At 45.4% G+C, this 15972-nt stretch overlaps 1 protein-coding gene across 3 annotated transcripts in view; it reads right to left on the reverse strand.

The window, feature by feature from the left end:
• The window catches only part of WWOX (WW domain containing oxidoreductase), a 918103-nt gene that overhangs the window by 654630 nt on the left and 247501 nt on the right, over positions 1–15972 (reverse strand). For all 3 annotated transcript variants that reach the window (XM_084756913.1, XM_084756915.1, XM_084756914.1), the window contains one exon: positions 12363–12451. In XM_084756913.1, the coding sequence (XP_084613039.1) occupies positions 12363–12451 (89 nt within the window). The remainder of the gene's footprint in view (positions 1–12362; positions 12452–15972) is intronic.

Genomic DNA, 15972 nt, shown 5'->3' on the forward strand with positions numbered 1-15972 from the left:
GGACAAAAGAGAAAGAAATAGCATGTGCCATGTGCGTAAGCACGTGGTCAAGTCCTACCATCCAGCATCTCAGGCGTTTTGTACACCTCCCTTACCAATGACGACTCTGTCCTGTTTTGCCTAGAGATATATGGAGCTGAAATAGAGCTCAGAAAGTGCCTGACAGCTATGTGCTGCCACTCAGACCTGGGAGATTCCATGTTATGATAAAAATTAATGTACTCTGACATCCTTTGGGACTCTGTGGGCTCTGGGGTTAGCTAATGACAAAACATAGCCATTCCAGAGAACAGCATGTGCCTGCGGAGTGGAAGATTAGTTGGTAGGTGGCTCCCTTGTCACCCACTGGATTCGAAGTGCCTGGACCAGTCCCTGGGCCAAAGGGAACCATCGCAGACTGGTTAGAATTATTTCCTGTGTCTAGAGAAGATCAATGAAGAAAAACGCTTTACAGAACAATTAAGTGGGATTCGGCCAGACAGCTTATTGAGATGGCTTTTTCTGGGGATACTTGAACAAACGCACTCACTGCAGAGGGCACGTCAATCATAGAACAAGGAAAGAAGTCTGTTCACAACTTGCTTGGGGAACTAATGAGTTTATCTGCAATTAATTACAAAAGTATGGGTGAGGGGTTATGTACAGGGACATAGGCAATTATGAAAGGATGCACAGCTCCAGAAAATGGCAATCATGTTTATAGTCTGAGGAAAGGGTGGAGCTCTGGATGCTCCCTGACCCAGCAACTATGAGCTATTTAATCTATCCTGGGGTGTGGCAGGGCCTCATGAGGCCAAACTTTAGAGTGCCCAGCAGTTGCTGAGAGCTTAAATAGGCAAAAGCCACATCATGGCCAGAGGATAGAATAACATCTCTTAGAGCACAAGAAGACATTTAGTCTGCCTTGGGAGACAGAGGCAGGAGGATGAAGAGGGCAAGGTCATTCTGGGTTGTGTAGTAAAGAGTTTGAGGCCAGCCTAGGTTACACAAGACTTTGTTGATAGAAAGAAAAAGAAAGAAAGAAGAGGAAGGAAAAGCTCAAGTCAACGTGATTTTAAAAATATGACCATGAGAAGAAACAAAAGCAAGTTATATACATGTATGACATTTTCAATGAAATAAGTATTTTTTATATTTAAAAAGGAGGAACACGGGAGATGAGTGGCAGATCGAAGGCTATATTGTCTGTTCACCTGCAGACAGTACTGCATAGCAAACCCAGCCTTTCCCTGATACAATAGAAAAGAGCAGTAAATAAAACTGATGTGAATTGACATTACGCTGCTGAGCTTGGAAAGCCCTCCCAAAGGAAAATGAGATAAAGATCCGTTTAATTCAAGGCACGTGTGTGCAACAGGGCTGGGTGGCCAATGCTAGAATCTCTTTTGCAGTAGGGTCTTCAAGTTTCATATATAGATCTTGTCCAAGAGCAAGTTGACGCCTTTCCTCTAACAGGGAGAAATCCTACCAAGGAAAAGTATTGGGAGTCCTGACTTCCATAGCAGAGCAGAATCAAGTCTGAAGATGTTCTGCAGAAATGACAACAATCACAAGCTGGAGCTAGTTTTCTAGCTTTTGAGAAGGTGCCAAAAGGAGCCAGGCATTACCAGCTGAAGCCAGAAGGAGCTAGGATTGGTAAGGAATACACAACAGCCAGTAGCTCCTGGCTCCCTGCCCGGAGCTCACCCGCTCCCTCACGCACATGTTTCTTAATTCTGTTCTAATCCCCTGTGTCCACCAATGGAAGGGGTCCGTAGGTCCCTGTTACTTCCACACCATGGCGCAGTTCCACCTGCCTGTGCCTATATTAAGAGGTTGTGGAACGTTTAAGACTTAGGCTCAGGTCACTGTGGGTGGGCATTAAAAGTTATATAGCCATGTTTGGGTCAGGCTAAAGCCTTCTGCTTCATGATCTGTCATGATGTGATGGCAAGAAGCCCCCCCCCCAACTCCTACAGGTGAAGATACCCCACCATGCCTTCTGTGACGTAATAGACTACCCTTCACTGTGAGCCAAAACAGACTCTTCCTTCCTTGCTTGCTTCTGCCAGACCTTTGGTCACAATGCCGAGCAAAGTGACTAGTGTGGCATCTGAGTCCTGTCACGTGGAGCCAGCCTAGGCAGGCGTCTTAGGCTTCCTCACTCTGAATCCCCGGAGCCTCTTCCAGCAGAAATCATGAGGGGACGCTATCTCAAGCTAGACTGAGGCTTAGCTGATGTTTGTGTACAGTCCAGGGCCACCTGTTCATGGAATGGCGCCATCCACCAAGGGCCGAGCCCGCCTACATCAATTAACAATCAAGCACCCCCTGCCCCACTGCCACAAACACACACAGAGATGAGCACACAGGCCAATCTGATTTGGGAAGACCCTCAAGGGAGACTCCTTCCTCAGATGACTGAGCTGTGTCAAGCTGACAATTAAAATTAACTAGGGCATCTTTCAATCTATCTACCACACCCAATCTATCCGCACCCAAGGGCTGTAGGGCAGAATGGCTAGGGGTAGCAGGGGTGTATCAGTGTGTGTGAAGGATTCCAAGCTGGTTCTATAAGAGCCAAGCAGGAGAATGGCTGCACCATCCTCTTGAGACTTCATAGAGCAGCTGTAAAAAAAATCCAGGCCCCGCCATCCCCCTACCCCTGCCCCCCGCTTCAGGTGAGAGACATTCTGCTCAGTGTAACTTCCAGAAGTCAGTCTGTCAGCGTACCTGTTACGGACTTCTGGAACAACGAGATGCGCTCCTCTGCCCACTTCTGGTTATCAATGTGTGGGGCATGGCAACTTTAATGTGCTTGTTGGTTTGCTCTGAGACAAGGTCTCATAGCCCCAGCTGGCCCGTCCAACACCTTTTTCTTTTCACGAATTACTGGTAGCTAACTTGCAGCACCAGGTCAAGGTGAAATGAGGAACTAGGCTGCTAATTGCGAGGATCCATGTACGTGTTTGAGAGACAAGGTTCTGAATCAGTGCTTCCCAAATGAAGAAAAGAAAGCAAGGCGCGGTACTCACAACAGAAGGCTTGCCTTGCGAGCAGTACAGCTGCAAATGGAGTCTTCCTAGGGGACTTTCGGCAGGCAGCACGGGGGCATAGCGTAGCTGATTTATTTCAAATGTATATTCAAGTTTTTAGGCTACCAAGAATTAACTTCTCAACAATTTACAGAGGAAAAAGATGCTTCCTGTGTTATTAAAATGTGGTTTCACTGTAGTTTGAGCTCGGGTGTCTCAATGTGTCAGTTATGTAAATGTGGACTCCTGACTTGACAATGGTGTTGGAAAGAATGGGATCAGAGAAAGAAAAGCAAGTAGGATCCCTCAGCCAGGCTAGGAAACACAGCTAAAAATGAGACACTGGAATGCCTTCAGCAAGTCTTACATAAATCAAGGGCTCCCTGAGAGTGACCCGATATTAACATCGCCATGTATTTACTGCAAAGCTGGCTGGCTAGGTGGTCTCCTTAAGGACCGCAAAAACAAAAACAAACACAAAACCAAATAATAACAAAACATGTTCTATGGACTGGGCTGCATATCAGTCTCTCTCTACTGCCATCGGTGCCTGGCGGATGGGGACACAGGGCTGAGCTCTGTCTCTGATGTACATATGTGTACATAAGATTCCTAAAAGGTTACCTTTAGTTTGTTTGTCTAAAAAGAAATTATGGTAAGTATGAATACTTTTTAAAAGGCATCTCTGGGGGCTAAAGAGCTTGCACATTGGTTAAGACCACTTGCTGCTCTTGAAGAGGACCTGAGTTCAGCTCCCAGAACCCATGTTAGGCAGATGATAACCACCTGTAACTTCAGCCTCAGGGGATCCAACCCTCTCTTCTGGAGTCTGAGAGTTCCTGCGCTTATGTACGTATCCCCCCACCTGCACATATACACATAAGTAAAAACAGATCTTTTTTCTTTTTCTTTTTTTGTTTTGTTTTGTTTTTTAGAGACAGGGTTTCTCTGTGTAGCCTTGACTGTCCTGGACTCCCATTGTGGACCAGGCTGGCCTCGAACTCACAGCGATCTGCCTGCCTCTGCCTCCCAAGTGCTGGGATTAAAGGCGTGTGCCACCACTGCCCAGCTGTAAAAACAGATCTTTAGTGGCTGTTTCCTCGAGATTTAGGCACATCCAATCTAATACTACACAATGGAGTATCAGTTCAAGAACACCAAATGAATTGGTGCCTTATCAGTCAAGTGTGGAATTACACATGGTGGCACAAACCTGGAATCCCAGCACTGAGGAGGTGAACGTAGGAAGATTACGTGTTCAAGCCCAGGCTGGACTACAAAATGCTGTTTCAAAGAAGCCCTCCCCCGAAATTAACAATGAAAAAAATGAATTTAAAAGTAACATCTCACCAAGTGGTCCTCTATGCCTCCATTTTGTCCTTCCCTCCTTCTCCTCTTCCCATCTGTCCATCTACCAAGGGCTCAGAACTGACCATATCACAGTGGGATGAATACAACTGAAGATGATAGTGAGATAATGACAAAAACAGTGAGGGCTCTGTGCTAAGTGCACAGCCGACACCAGGCATTACACTATGAGAAGGGTACGCTATTTAATCCTCTCAACAACCCCAGAGTGCTTTGACCATCTCTTATCCTTTTCATTGACGAATCGACTGAGGGTCGCAAAGACAGACTAATTTGCCAAGGTCACCATCTTCATAGGTAACAGAACAAAGATACAGAATGAAGTCAGAGATGAATTAGCAGATGCCTTGGATCCTCTGGAGCTTGCTGTAACAATTACAACCAAAACTCAACGCGAAAACAGAAAGCAACCCAAAGTACTGCATGTGATGACTGGTTGTGTTGTTGATGCTCTTTTTTTAAAAAAAAATTTACTTATTATTATGCATACAGTGCTGAAAAGGGCATCAGATCACATTATAGATGGTTGTGAGCTACCATATGGTTGCTGGGAATTGAACTCATGACCTCTGGAAGAACAATCAGCACTCTTAATTGCTTATCCATCTCTCCAGCCCCATGTTGATGCTCTTGGACAGGGGTGCTCAACCTGTAGGTAGTGACTCCTTTTGGGAGAGGGGGGGTCACATATGAGATATCATGCATATCAGATATTTATTTATGTTGTGATTCATAAGAGTAGAAAAATCACAGTTATGAAATAGTGATGAGATAGTTTTATGGTTGGGGGTCGTCACGACATGAGGAACTGTATTAAAGGGTCATAGCCTCAGGAAGGTTGAGAAGCACTGACCTAAGACTCGTTGATGCAGAAGCTAAGGAGAGAGTAAGGAAACCAGACGCCCTGCAGATGACCAGCAGGTATGAAGGGACAGGATAAGGAAATGGCTCGAGCCAGCACGTGGGCCCCATGGATGTGTCTACGAGTGTGAAGTATAGGGTCACAGGCTTGGGGGCAGATAATGAACAAAGACATAAGAAGTTGACCTGGCCTCTGAGAACTGAGTGGGCAGCGTCAGCAAGTGCAGTGACCGTATGTACCTCATGCAGCAGGATGCCCCTGAGTGGGTCGGAATCAGAGCTGAGTCTGCATGTAAAAGTAATGGTTCTGCTTCAGATGTGTACATAGCGAAATGACCCTTTGGTCTTCGTTTGTCTACTGATAAGCATCGTTTCGAAGACAAGTAAGAACTGAGGGGAAATGAGCGCTGACATTTGGTGTAAATGTAGATAGACAACAGTAAACGAGAGCAAATAGCTGCCATTACTGCTTAAGGGGACTCTGTGGAGAAGCACCTAGACCGTTGGAAGAAAGTGGTCTGGGGCTTAAATGAGGGGCTGAGCCTCTTTTCTGATGGGTCTGTTTAACCCCCTTTATATGTATCTCAGCAAAACAAATCCCCTCTTGGTGATAGAAAATTGGCTTCACAGAGCATCAGCTCTAACCTTGGAATGACCTTAATAATCATCCCAGTAGGCAAGGGCTGTCATCCATCCAATTAATGCGACAACCCTCCTTCGAGGGGCCATGTGCGCTTCACAGTGTCTTTTCCGAATAAGTTGGATCTCTCTTATTTCCAAAGCGTTGAGTTTGCTGAGCTCAGTAGAGATTTGGGGTTAAGATAGCCTAGCCTACCAGCTATTAGCTAGCATGACCTTAGAGAGAATTCTTAATCCCTTGACCTGTAAAACATAGCATTTGTTGAACTTGGCAGAAATGGGAGACTCGGAAGCTCTTTCTGCTATCTTGGAGCTGCCCTCTGACCCCTTAGCTGTATATGACACATGACTAATAGCTGGTAAATAGCAGCTATCATCAGTATCATTATATGCCTTCAAGCTCCCATTAGGGCTGCAGGGTCTTCCCTATTAAATGATACTCAGAATGGTACTTGAACTGTTTCCCATATTGTGATATTTCCCAGAAAACTTAGCACAGCACGCCGTTCTGCTCAAACTCCTCCTCCCAACTACTAAGTATTCCCAGGCAGCCTTTATAGAATGATGAAACTGATCATGCACAGATTAGCTCCATGTACCTACCCATCATAGCCAGTCACATGACCCCTTCTCCAAGAAAAAAAAAATTTGCAGTAAAGTTGAAATCTAAATCTAAATTCAGCTGACATCCCAAAACCTGTTATTTCTTCTAAAAGAGAAGGTATGGGCTATTGTCCTATGGTTAGCATAATGTGCCTGTGGAGAAGTCTAGCTAAAGAATGTTTGTCAATAAAGTTTTATTAGTACACACTGCCCACGGTTCTTCTGTCAATAAACTTTTATTGATACATACTGCCTACAGTTTTTTAACAATAAAGTTTTATTGGCACACATTGTCATCGATGCTTCTATGCTACAGACGCAAAACTGAGTTTTTGCAGAGAGATTTCATCATCTTAAAATGTAAAATATTTACTCTCTGACTCTTTACAGGAAAGTGACTGAGCCATGTTCTGTTTATATGATATACTTTTGAAATGTTTTTAAATATGGTGTAAAAAGATTTGACACCTAAAGAGTTAAGTAGCAAAAAAAAAAAAAAAAGTCATAAGAGACAAGCTGTTCCCTGGTGTTTCAAGATGTATTAAATGACCCGTAATGTGGTTTTTCAATGAGTTAAGATGGAAAATATATAAGGTAGAGGAACAATGAACTGGTAGACTTCATAAAAAGTTCCCTGAAACATCATAACAAAAATTTGAATTGAGAGCATCTGTTACAGTGAAAATCAGCCTCCATGCTTTCTCTCCTTGAGTTTTCATACTGTGAGGAAAAGCAAAGCAACAGGATCCCCTGGTGCATTAAGCAGGATGGATTTCTCATGTTGAGTAAAGATTGATGCAAAAATGTTGGCTAAAACATTATTCGCAAGGCTGAGCTATGGAGAAAAGGAAAAATTAATCTGTAATTTACACATTGGTCTTCTGGGTAATTTATCCCTCAAAATTTGGGTTTTATTTAATAATTTATAGCCCACCCACTTCTATAGATGGAAAAGAGGCAGAACTCTGGAATATAAATCCAGGAATATAATATCGTGGGTTAGTAGCTCTGGTTCTGAAAGTCATCTAGTGGAAAGTAAAAATAAACAACACCGCTAAAGATTTTTCTCCTCAAATGTTTAATAAGTAAAGGATAGAAAACCTTTAAATAAAACACATTTAAGTATGATTTTCTTGGTGAAATGAAGCCAAATTTATTTAAATTATACTAGAGACAGAAAGCTGAGACAAGAAATAGAAACCCATGATGAGGAATGGCGTTCTAAAACCCTTCAGAATTGCACAACTACAGCAGCATGAATTTGCTATTGATTGCCATTTGCTTCCAGGACAAATGAAGCCTTTGGCCAATGAGAGCTGGCTGGCAAAAACAGTGCAGCAACCCACGTTCTTTATGGTGTGCCATTCCCGACTTTTAAAATTGAGGGATTGGACCACAGCCTTCCATTTTATTGGGAACGACAGAACTCTAGTGAGAAAGAACACGCTTCTGGAACATCCCGTCCTTGGATCACTGAGCTTTTTTAAGCCTCAAGATGTAGTCGGCTTTCTATTCTAGTAAACAAGCAGCTAGGGTAGATTGAAAGCGTACAAGAAACCATCACCAACAAGCTGAGGCTTTGGAGTCTGTCACAGGGCATCCCAACAACTGGCCTGATTGATCAGCAGAAAGGTACTTGCCCTGGCTGCTCCCACTGACAGATCCCCTGGCCTACCAGTACTATAGAATCTGGCTCCCTCCCCAAATCCTAGGTTAAACAAAAATACCTTTTAAAGAATTACAGCTTGGTGGGAATCTGCTACAGTCTTTGGTATGGAACATTCCAGTAACACTCAGAATGATTTAGCCTGAGACACCCTGGCTGACCACCACCATCACTATCTGCGGGGTGAAACATCTAGAAGCAGATGGAGGTCCCAGATGAGTAAGTGGAGAATGACAGGAAAAAATGAACGAAAGGGCAATGAGCGAACAAGTGGAGGAGGCCGATTGGGTAAGGCAGTCTGCATAGGACCTCAGCCGAAGAGTCTTAGCAACAGTCATGTGTCCTCTATGTGTCTAGAAGAAGTCATTCTTGGTGGGTTCAAATTCTCTATCTAAAACACGATTAACGGGAAAGTGACTCAGATCCTCTGTGTGCTTGGACCTTCTGACTTGTAAACTGGGTGATAACGGTGGGTTATTGTAAGAGGCCATCAGAGAATACATGTAGAAGAGCTTTGCACAGGGGCTGGGGAGCTGGCTGACAGGAAGGTACTTACTATGTATGCATGAGAACCACAAGCTGAACCCCCACAATCCACACTGCCTAAGTTACTTTTGTATTACTGTGTTAAGATACCGCGACCAAGGAAACTAATAGAAGACCACGTTTGTTTGGGGACTACAGTTTCCGAGGGTGAGAGTAGCTGACTATGCCGGTGAGGAACACAGAAGGGCAGGCTTGGCACTGGAGCAGAAGCTGAGAGCTTCCATCTTTGTATACAAACACAAGGCAGAGAAAGCACACGTAGACTATTGAGAATGTTTAGAAATCTCAAAGCCCTGCCTGGCCCTAGTAACACACCTCCTTCCAAGGCCACACCTCCTAATCCTTCCCAAACATTGCTACCAACTGGGGACCAAGCATTCAAACATAAGCCTATGGGAGCCGTTCTCATTCAACCTGTCACTCACATGACAACCAGAGAATTCTAGACACACCTAGAATCTCAGCATTTGGAAGATGGAGATAAAAAGAACTCTGGAGCTTGCTGATGGGCCAACCTAGCCAAGTAGCCAGCTCCGGTTCAGAGAAGAGACTCTCTCTCAAAAAAAAAAAAAATTAAGTGGAGAATGACCAAGAAAGACATCCATTATCAATCTCTGGCCTCCACATGTAAATATGTGCATGAACATCCACACCCACATATACATACAAGAACAGTAAAAAAAAAAAAAAGTCCAGCATGTTGTCATGAACAGGTTAGCCCATACCGCTTCCACAGTTGTCATCAGCCATGATCACTCTGTGGCAGTCTCCTGCCCCAGCCCCACCCCCACCCTCCAGACATCTACAGAGGCTGATTTTTAGTCTCCCAGAAGCAGGAAGAGGCCAGCTCTGAAACTTCTGTGACAGGCTGCATTTCCACCAGTCCCTTCAGCTTTCACTTTTTTCCCCTTCATCTCCAAGTGACAAAATAAATGCACTGCCCATCCCAGGGTGAGAGGTCACACTTACCTGATGGCATTCTAGGGTGCTCACGTGCAGGCTCTGAAAAGATCTATTCGATGGAGCATAATGGAGCATCCACATGGAATTTACATTGAAGAGCTTTTCCTCTCTTTGGTCCAACTTACACACACACACACACACACACACACACACACACACACACACACACACACAAAGGGAACTGGTTCTGAACTGGCAGGCTTTCTTTCATTTGTCATTATGTTTTACACACAAGGAAATTTTAACGTCTAAAGATGGGAGGCGATGATAAGACTAGAGTTACACATGTTTTTCTGGCAGCCTGGTCACCGGCACTTAAATTCACTTCTGACAGCTCTCCGAATCCGACGACCGTTAGCACTGAGCTGTCATTTGCCTTTCCAGGGGAAACTTCGGTACTGGCAGTATGTCAAAAGGGAAAAATCACTCTCTTCTTTATACATATTTCCAGTACGGCAGTATTTCTCTACTCTGTGTGCAACCTTATACTCTTAAGACACAGAAAGAGCAGGGCAGTGAGAGGCTCTAGGGGAAACCGCCCTTGGGCCTGAACATACAAGTATTGAAAATCAAAGATTAATACAAAATGGGTGATCTTTCCCTGGGGGAGTTTTGGTGGGTGATTACAAAAGGCCGTTAAGTGCGATGGTTTCAGAACTACTTGCTGGATAAAATCTAATGACTGCTTTGAGCTATGGAGGACGGGGCTATGATCAAACAGTTGGTCTTCTCCAGCCAAGACCCTCATGTCTGTGCCTAAACAGAGAGGTGGGAATAGGAGAGGAAGGAGGAGTTTGAATGAGTCAGATCCTCCATCTGCCGTCAAAGGCCGGGTGACGCTGAGGACCTCGCTAGTTTTCTGAGTATAAGTCTCTTCTGCCTTTGCAATACAAGGCAGTATACCAGAGTAGTTAAGAGGGAATCCAGGAATGATGGCGCACAAAGGACCTTGGCCCCGCTACTTACCAAATGCCATCTTTCTCCCATCTTTCTAGCCTCACTCTTCTCATCTATATAATGGGTAAGTCACTCCCACCAAGAAAGGATGCTTACAGAACTGAACCAGAAGGTGCAGGCAAGGCATTCTAAATGTGGGTGTCTCAACTGAACCCCCTCCCAAATGGGCTGCTAATTCTGCTGCTGCTATTGTTAGTAATCTTGAACCTCAGCAAACACAGGCACACTGGAGTGAGGAATTGGCATCAGTAATTACGCATGGCTTGCCGACAAATGGGGCTGGGGCTTGCCTGAGGTCGCTTGGCTCCCAGGGGCCAGCAATGTCCTCCCAGAAGAATGCCTGGGAATTCATGTGCCTGAAGCACATGAACACGTGGACAAATGACGAAGGGCCAGATGTTTAAATCAATGTAGGAGCCAGTGCTATTCCTGGTCTCTAGCCCCTTGCTTAGCACTGGTAGGGGATGCTAGCTAGTGAGGACACAGCACCAGAGAGAGCAAGTGGTGGGACTCACATTTCTGGCTGGCAGGACCACAGTGGGTAGTGTGTGCCTACGAGCCATTGAGAACGACTCAAGTTTGTGGTCCCACTTGATTGCTCAGCAGAGATCAAATACTGTGCTGGCCAAGAAGTCCAGAGTGGGCCCAGGTCCAGAAACCAGGTAAGACACTTGAATACGTGGTTGAAGATGCCTTCCCCTCACCCACTCAGGGAACTTCAGCATGGCCTAGCCTGAGTCCTACAGGCCTAGGAATGCTGGAATCACTCCTACCATTTATCCCCCTTGGCACCACCTGGGCTATGGTTAACTTAACCCTCGTGTTTCAATCACCTCATTGGAAAATAAAATTAGTGAAGTTATTTATTAACGAAACCGAAGCCACGGTGGTAAATGAGAATTCAGTACTGCTTGCCCTATAGAGGCAACCATAAAAATAAACCTTGGGAACGAAATACTATAATTATAACATAGCTGGTCATCACTGCTTTCATCAGCATGAAGCCTGAGTCTTGGCTTCATGCCCTCCCTCTCCCGATTCCTCCTTACTCTCTTCTCTTCCTTCTTTTCTCTGTAGGGAAGGGACAGTGCTAAAGGGCAGCAGTGTATACAGCCCCGCGCACGCATGTGTGCGTGCGTGCGTGCGTGCGTGCGTGCACACGCATGCATGCGTGTATCCCGCTAACTAAGGCACTTTGAAAAGCTGATGAAGGATGTTCACTCACTTCCAACCAGATCTGTGGGTACCAGGAAGCACTAGGGGCTGGAAAGGCCCAAAAGTCTTACAGCTGTGTCCAGAGTTATATGCACACTCCATGGTCAAGCATTCAAGGCTTGCAAAGCCCCAGAAGACAGCAAGCTCAGGCTTTCAGGCCCATTAGTACAAAATAAGTGAGGCTGAGGGATGCCCTTGAGGTACGCTTTCCCTTGATTCTGATAGCTACACAACATGTTTGTAACGGGGCACATCTTAAAACTGCCCTGGTGTGTATCAGCCCTACGGGTTTTAATAACGTCGTTTCTCTTTTCTTTTTGGTCTGGGAAGCTCTTATTAGATTGATGACACATCTCATAAGGAGGGTGACTCAGAGTCAAGAAAATACGGTCCACCTTAAGAGCGCCAATATAAATGAGGCTCCGGTTTAGACAGCACTGCAGCCTTGTGTTCTCCCGGTTGTGTTCATCTGATAAAGACATTACAATAGCAAGGAACTGTGATGTATAACCCTGAACTGAAACACTCACACATTCTTGGCCTTGAATGCTTCAGCAAAATGCTGCACGCTACGGAGCACAGCCAGGTCCAGGGTCATTGCTTCCACCTTGGCTTTGTGCTGGAATGAGAGGAAAATAAAAAAAAAAAAAAAGAAATGATAAATAACAGCAAAGAATAGTTCGTGGTATCAAGTTACAGTAAATGCGTTATGGAACATGTCGGAATTCCCCTGTTTAACATTAGACGCCCAGAGAGACTATACATCATCGGAATGAATGGAAGAACACAGCTTTTACTGCCAAGTCCGGGGAGCACGTGAGGGACTCGGCTGGATCTCCGTGCTGGGGGTTATGCATGGCTTCACTCAGTACATGGAGGAGGCTCCAAGGAGTCTTCTCACTCATGTTAGCATTAAATACGTGCTCCAAAGAGCTGCATCTCCTGGGGGGCAGGGAGACAACACGAGCAAGCCTAGTCACAACAAAACAGACATCACTAACACCTCAAAAGATTCAACTGAAGTTCTGAAGTGCTTCCACGCAGCCTGCGCCACCCTTTAAGACAATCTAGCCAGGGCTGGCGGCATCCACTCGGAACTCTGGTACCCCAGAGGGACATAAGTTTCAGGTCAGCCTGGGCTGCAGGGTGACTTTAAGGACACATGAGGTAACGTGGTGAGAAATCTTTGTAACTCAAAATAAATTAAAGGGCGGGCCGGAGAGATGATCATTTGGGAAATTTCTTGCCCCAGAAACAAGAGGACGTGAGTTTGATTCCTAGAATTTATGAGGGATTACAAGCCAGATGTGATGGCATGTGCTCATCATCCAAGCACCAGAAAGGTGGAGGCAGGAGGATCACCGGGGCTTGCTGACCAGCTAGGTGTAGTCTGCTCAGAAAATGCGAGCCAGAAAGACACAACCACATCAACAGCAGCAGCAAGGGCTCAGCAGTTAAGAGCACTTGCTGCTTTCTTCCAGAGTCTGGTTCTCAGCTCACAAACACCTCCAACTCCAGCTTCAGGTGATCTGATGCTCTTCTCTGGCCTCCACAGATACCCACACTTGTGCAAGCACAGGGACACACACACACACACTAAATCTTTAAAATTACTGCACAGCAGGGGATATCCACTGTTCCCCCCCCCACACACACACTTCACAGGGTAGCATCTTAAAAGAGACCATGGAGCAAAGAAGGGGGAAGGACTGGCCCCAAATCAGTCTTACTGGAGGGGTCAGGATTGGTTACAGTCATGGTCTTTGCAGCAGGATTCTGCAAGGACAGACTTTGGGGTTATTCTTCTGAGGCCTAGTGTCTATGGAGCATTCGAAACTTCTAAGTCTGGGCGAACTGTGGGGAAGAAGATTAAATATTACAACCATTGAGCCCTAACTCTTGCAAGAATATCCGGTATCACCTGCCTTTCAGGTACAGAAAAAAAAATCAATGAAACAAATGGGAAACTTGGGAATTCTAGTCTAGACTGCGATGCCTAAGTCAGACTGAAGAGCAGAGCAGGGTCCCTCCTGTGCTGTGTAGCGGATTCAGGACGCACTGCTAAGAGCTGCTTTCCTCCTTGTCTTACTCAGGGATGGTTCCAGCTGTGCTGACAGGTAGCCAGCTTATTATAGCAACCTCTAGCCTGGCCGCTAACCCAGCTCACTAGCTTTGAGCAAAGATTATGAGGCAGTATCCTTGGAAATCATACCGACGTTGGACCATTTAACATTGCTGAGCCTCGGTTCCCTCACTTTTAAAAGATGACTCAGTTATTAATAAGTTCTAACCACATTGTTAGCTGAGTGCCCTAGAAAAACAGAAGATATTTAATAAATTTAACTGGGAAGAGGCATCTCCTGTGTCAAGTCCTTTCTCTAATGCCACAGGGCAATAAGACGCATGATGCAAATGACTTCCAAAGGCCCTCTTTGAAGGCCACACCAGACCAGATCACTGACAGTAGATCCTATAGTTCCCAGACCATGGTTACTAACTGAGCCCAGGTTTAGGGAAAAGTAGAATACAGTAATTAAATGCTTTCCCAATAACAACAGTATGCAGTGACTGTGGTAAGACTGGCCCATGGGTAGGTAGAACATCCTGATTTGGGGTGACAATGACAGATGCTGAAATGTTGCTGACATGAAAAGAAAGCATCAACGAGATCCAGGAAAGCAAGGATGCCAGCAGAGGGCACTTGTAGTTGTCCTACATCAGGGAATCATGGAGTGGGGACACACAAGGTTCAGCCAGAACCCTCACTCGATAAAGAAAAACTGTAGAGGGGCTGGAGCTGGCTCATCACACTGCTCTTACAGAGGACCCAACTTCAGTTGCCAGCAATCACATCAGCTGGCTCGCAACCACCTGTAACTCCATCGGGGGTTCCAATGACTCTGGGCCTCAGTGGGGCACCTGCCCTCTGCACATTACCATCACACCTACACGTAATTAAAAATGAAATAAATCTTTAGAAAAAGAAGAAGTAGAGCAAGGTATTGGTGGTGTGGGTCTGTAAGCCCAACCATGCAGAGGAAATGAAAAGAAGATCAGCAGTTCACAGTCAGCCAAGGCTGCAGGGGAGAGGAAAGCCACAGAGAGAGACCTCAGCTGCCACCATGGCACCGTCACATCTGTGTGAAGCGTTGGGGCCTCAAAACCATAAGCAAATCCCACAGTTTTCTATTTGCTCGCTTGTTTGTTTTTCTGTCCAATATCCCAACAAGATATCCAATATCCAACTGGATATCCAATGTCCAATATTTTATCCGGTAGGTATAAATTCAGCTAAGCTTAGAAAGTTTGTTGACAGTTGACTTGCATTCCCCCTGATTCTCGTGTGCATGATAAACAAGTTAAGTGCTTGCTTGATCAGACCTTTAGAACAAGCAGATTAGTGTCAGATGCCTGCCCCTAACTCCTCCCAAGTTTCCTGTCTCCCTTTACCCAGGGCAAGACAATCATTCCGATATATGGAATTGTACAGACATGCAACTATACACAAAGAATCGTTAAAGACATCATTCTCTGCTGGAAACCCCAAAGGATATGTATGCTACACATTATGAAAATACATGTACATATTTCCACCGTAAAACAGGCAGAACCTTCCCAGATGGTGACCCCAAAGCAACCCAATGAAAACGATGGTGGAGACGAGTGGCCCACACATTTCTCTCTATGTCAATTTAAAATTGGTAGGTTATCTTTTGGTCTCCACCACCACCTTCTTTTCTCCAAAAATATAGCACTTAGCTGCCATTGCTAATAAGAACAAAACCAAGACATAAGTATCTAGGGGGAGTGACTAACCCACGTGCTGTGGGCTACTAGGCTCCTGGGGATAGAGACTCCAGTCCACACATTACTATTCAGAGTTCTCCTGCCCTGAGTATCATGTTTCTTGCTTCTGAAAAACTGTGCGTACCTCGGAGAAGTCCAGAAAGGGGGAGAAAGCTGTTGGCTGTGGTGTGTGTTCTAACTGTTCTGGAATGGTGTAGTCTGGTAGACAGACAGCGGACAGGACTCGCTTCTGAAGGGTGGAACTGTGGATCGTCAGGGGAGGGGAGGAAAAAGGCTCAACCCGCCAGTGTGAGATTTCCTGCCTAGATTGATGGTGACTGACAGTGACTGACC

This window comes from Acomys minous (assembly GCF_964271855.1).
Source record: "Acomys minous genome assembly, chromosome: 14".
NCBI lineage: Eukaryota > Metazoa > Chordata > Mammalia > Rodentia > Muridae > Acomys > Acomys minous.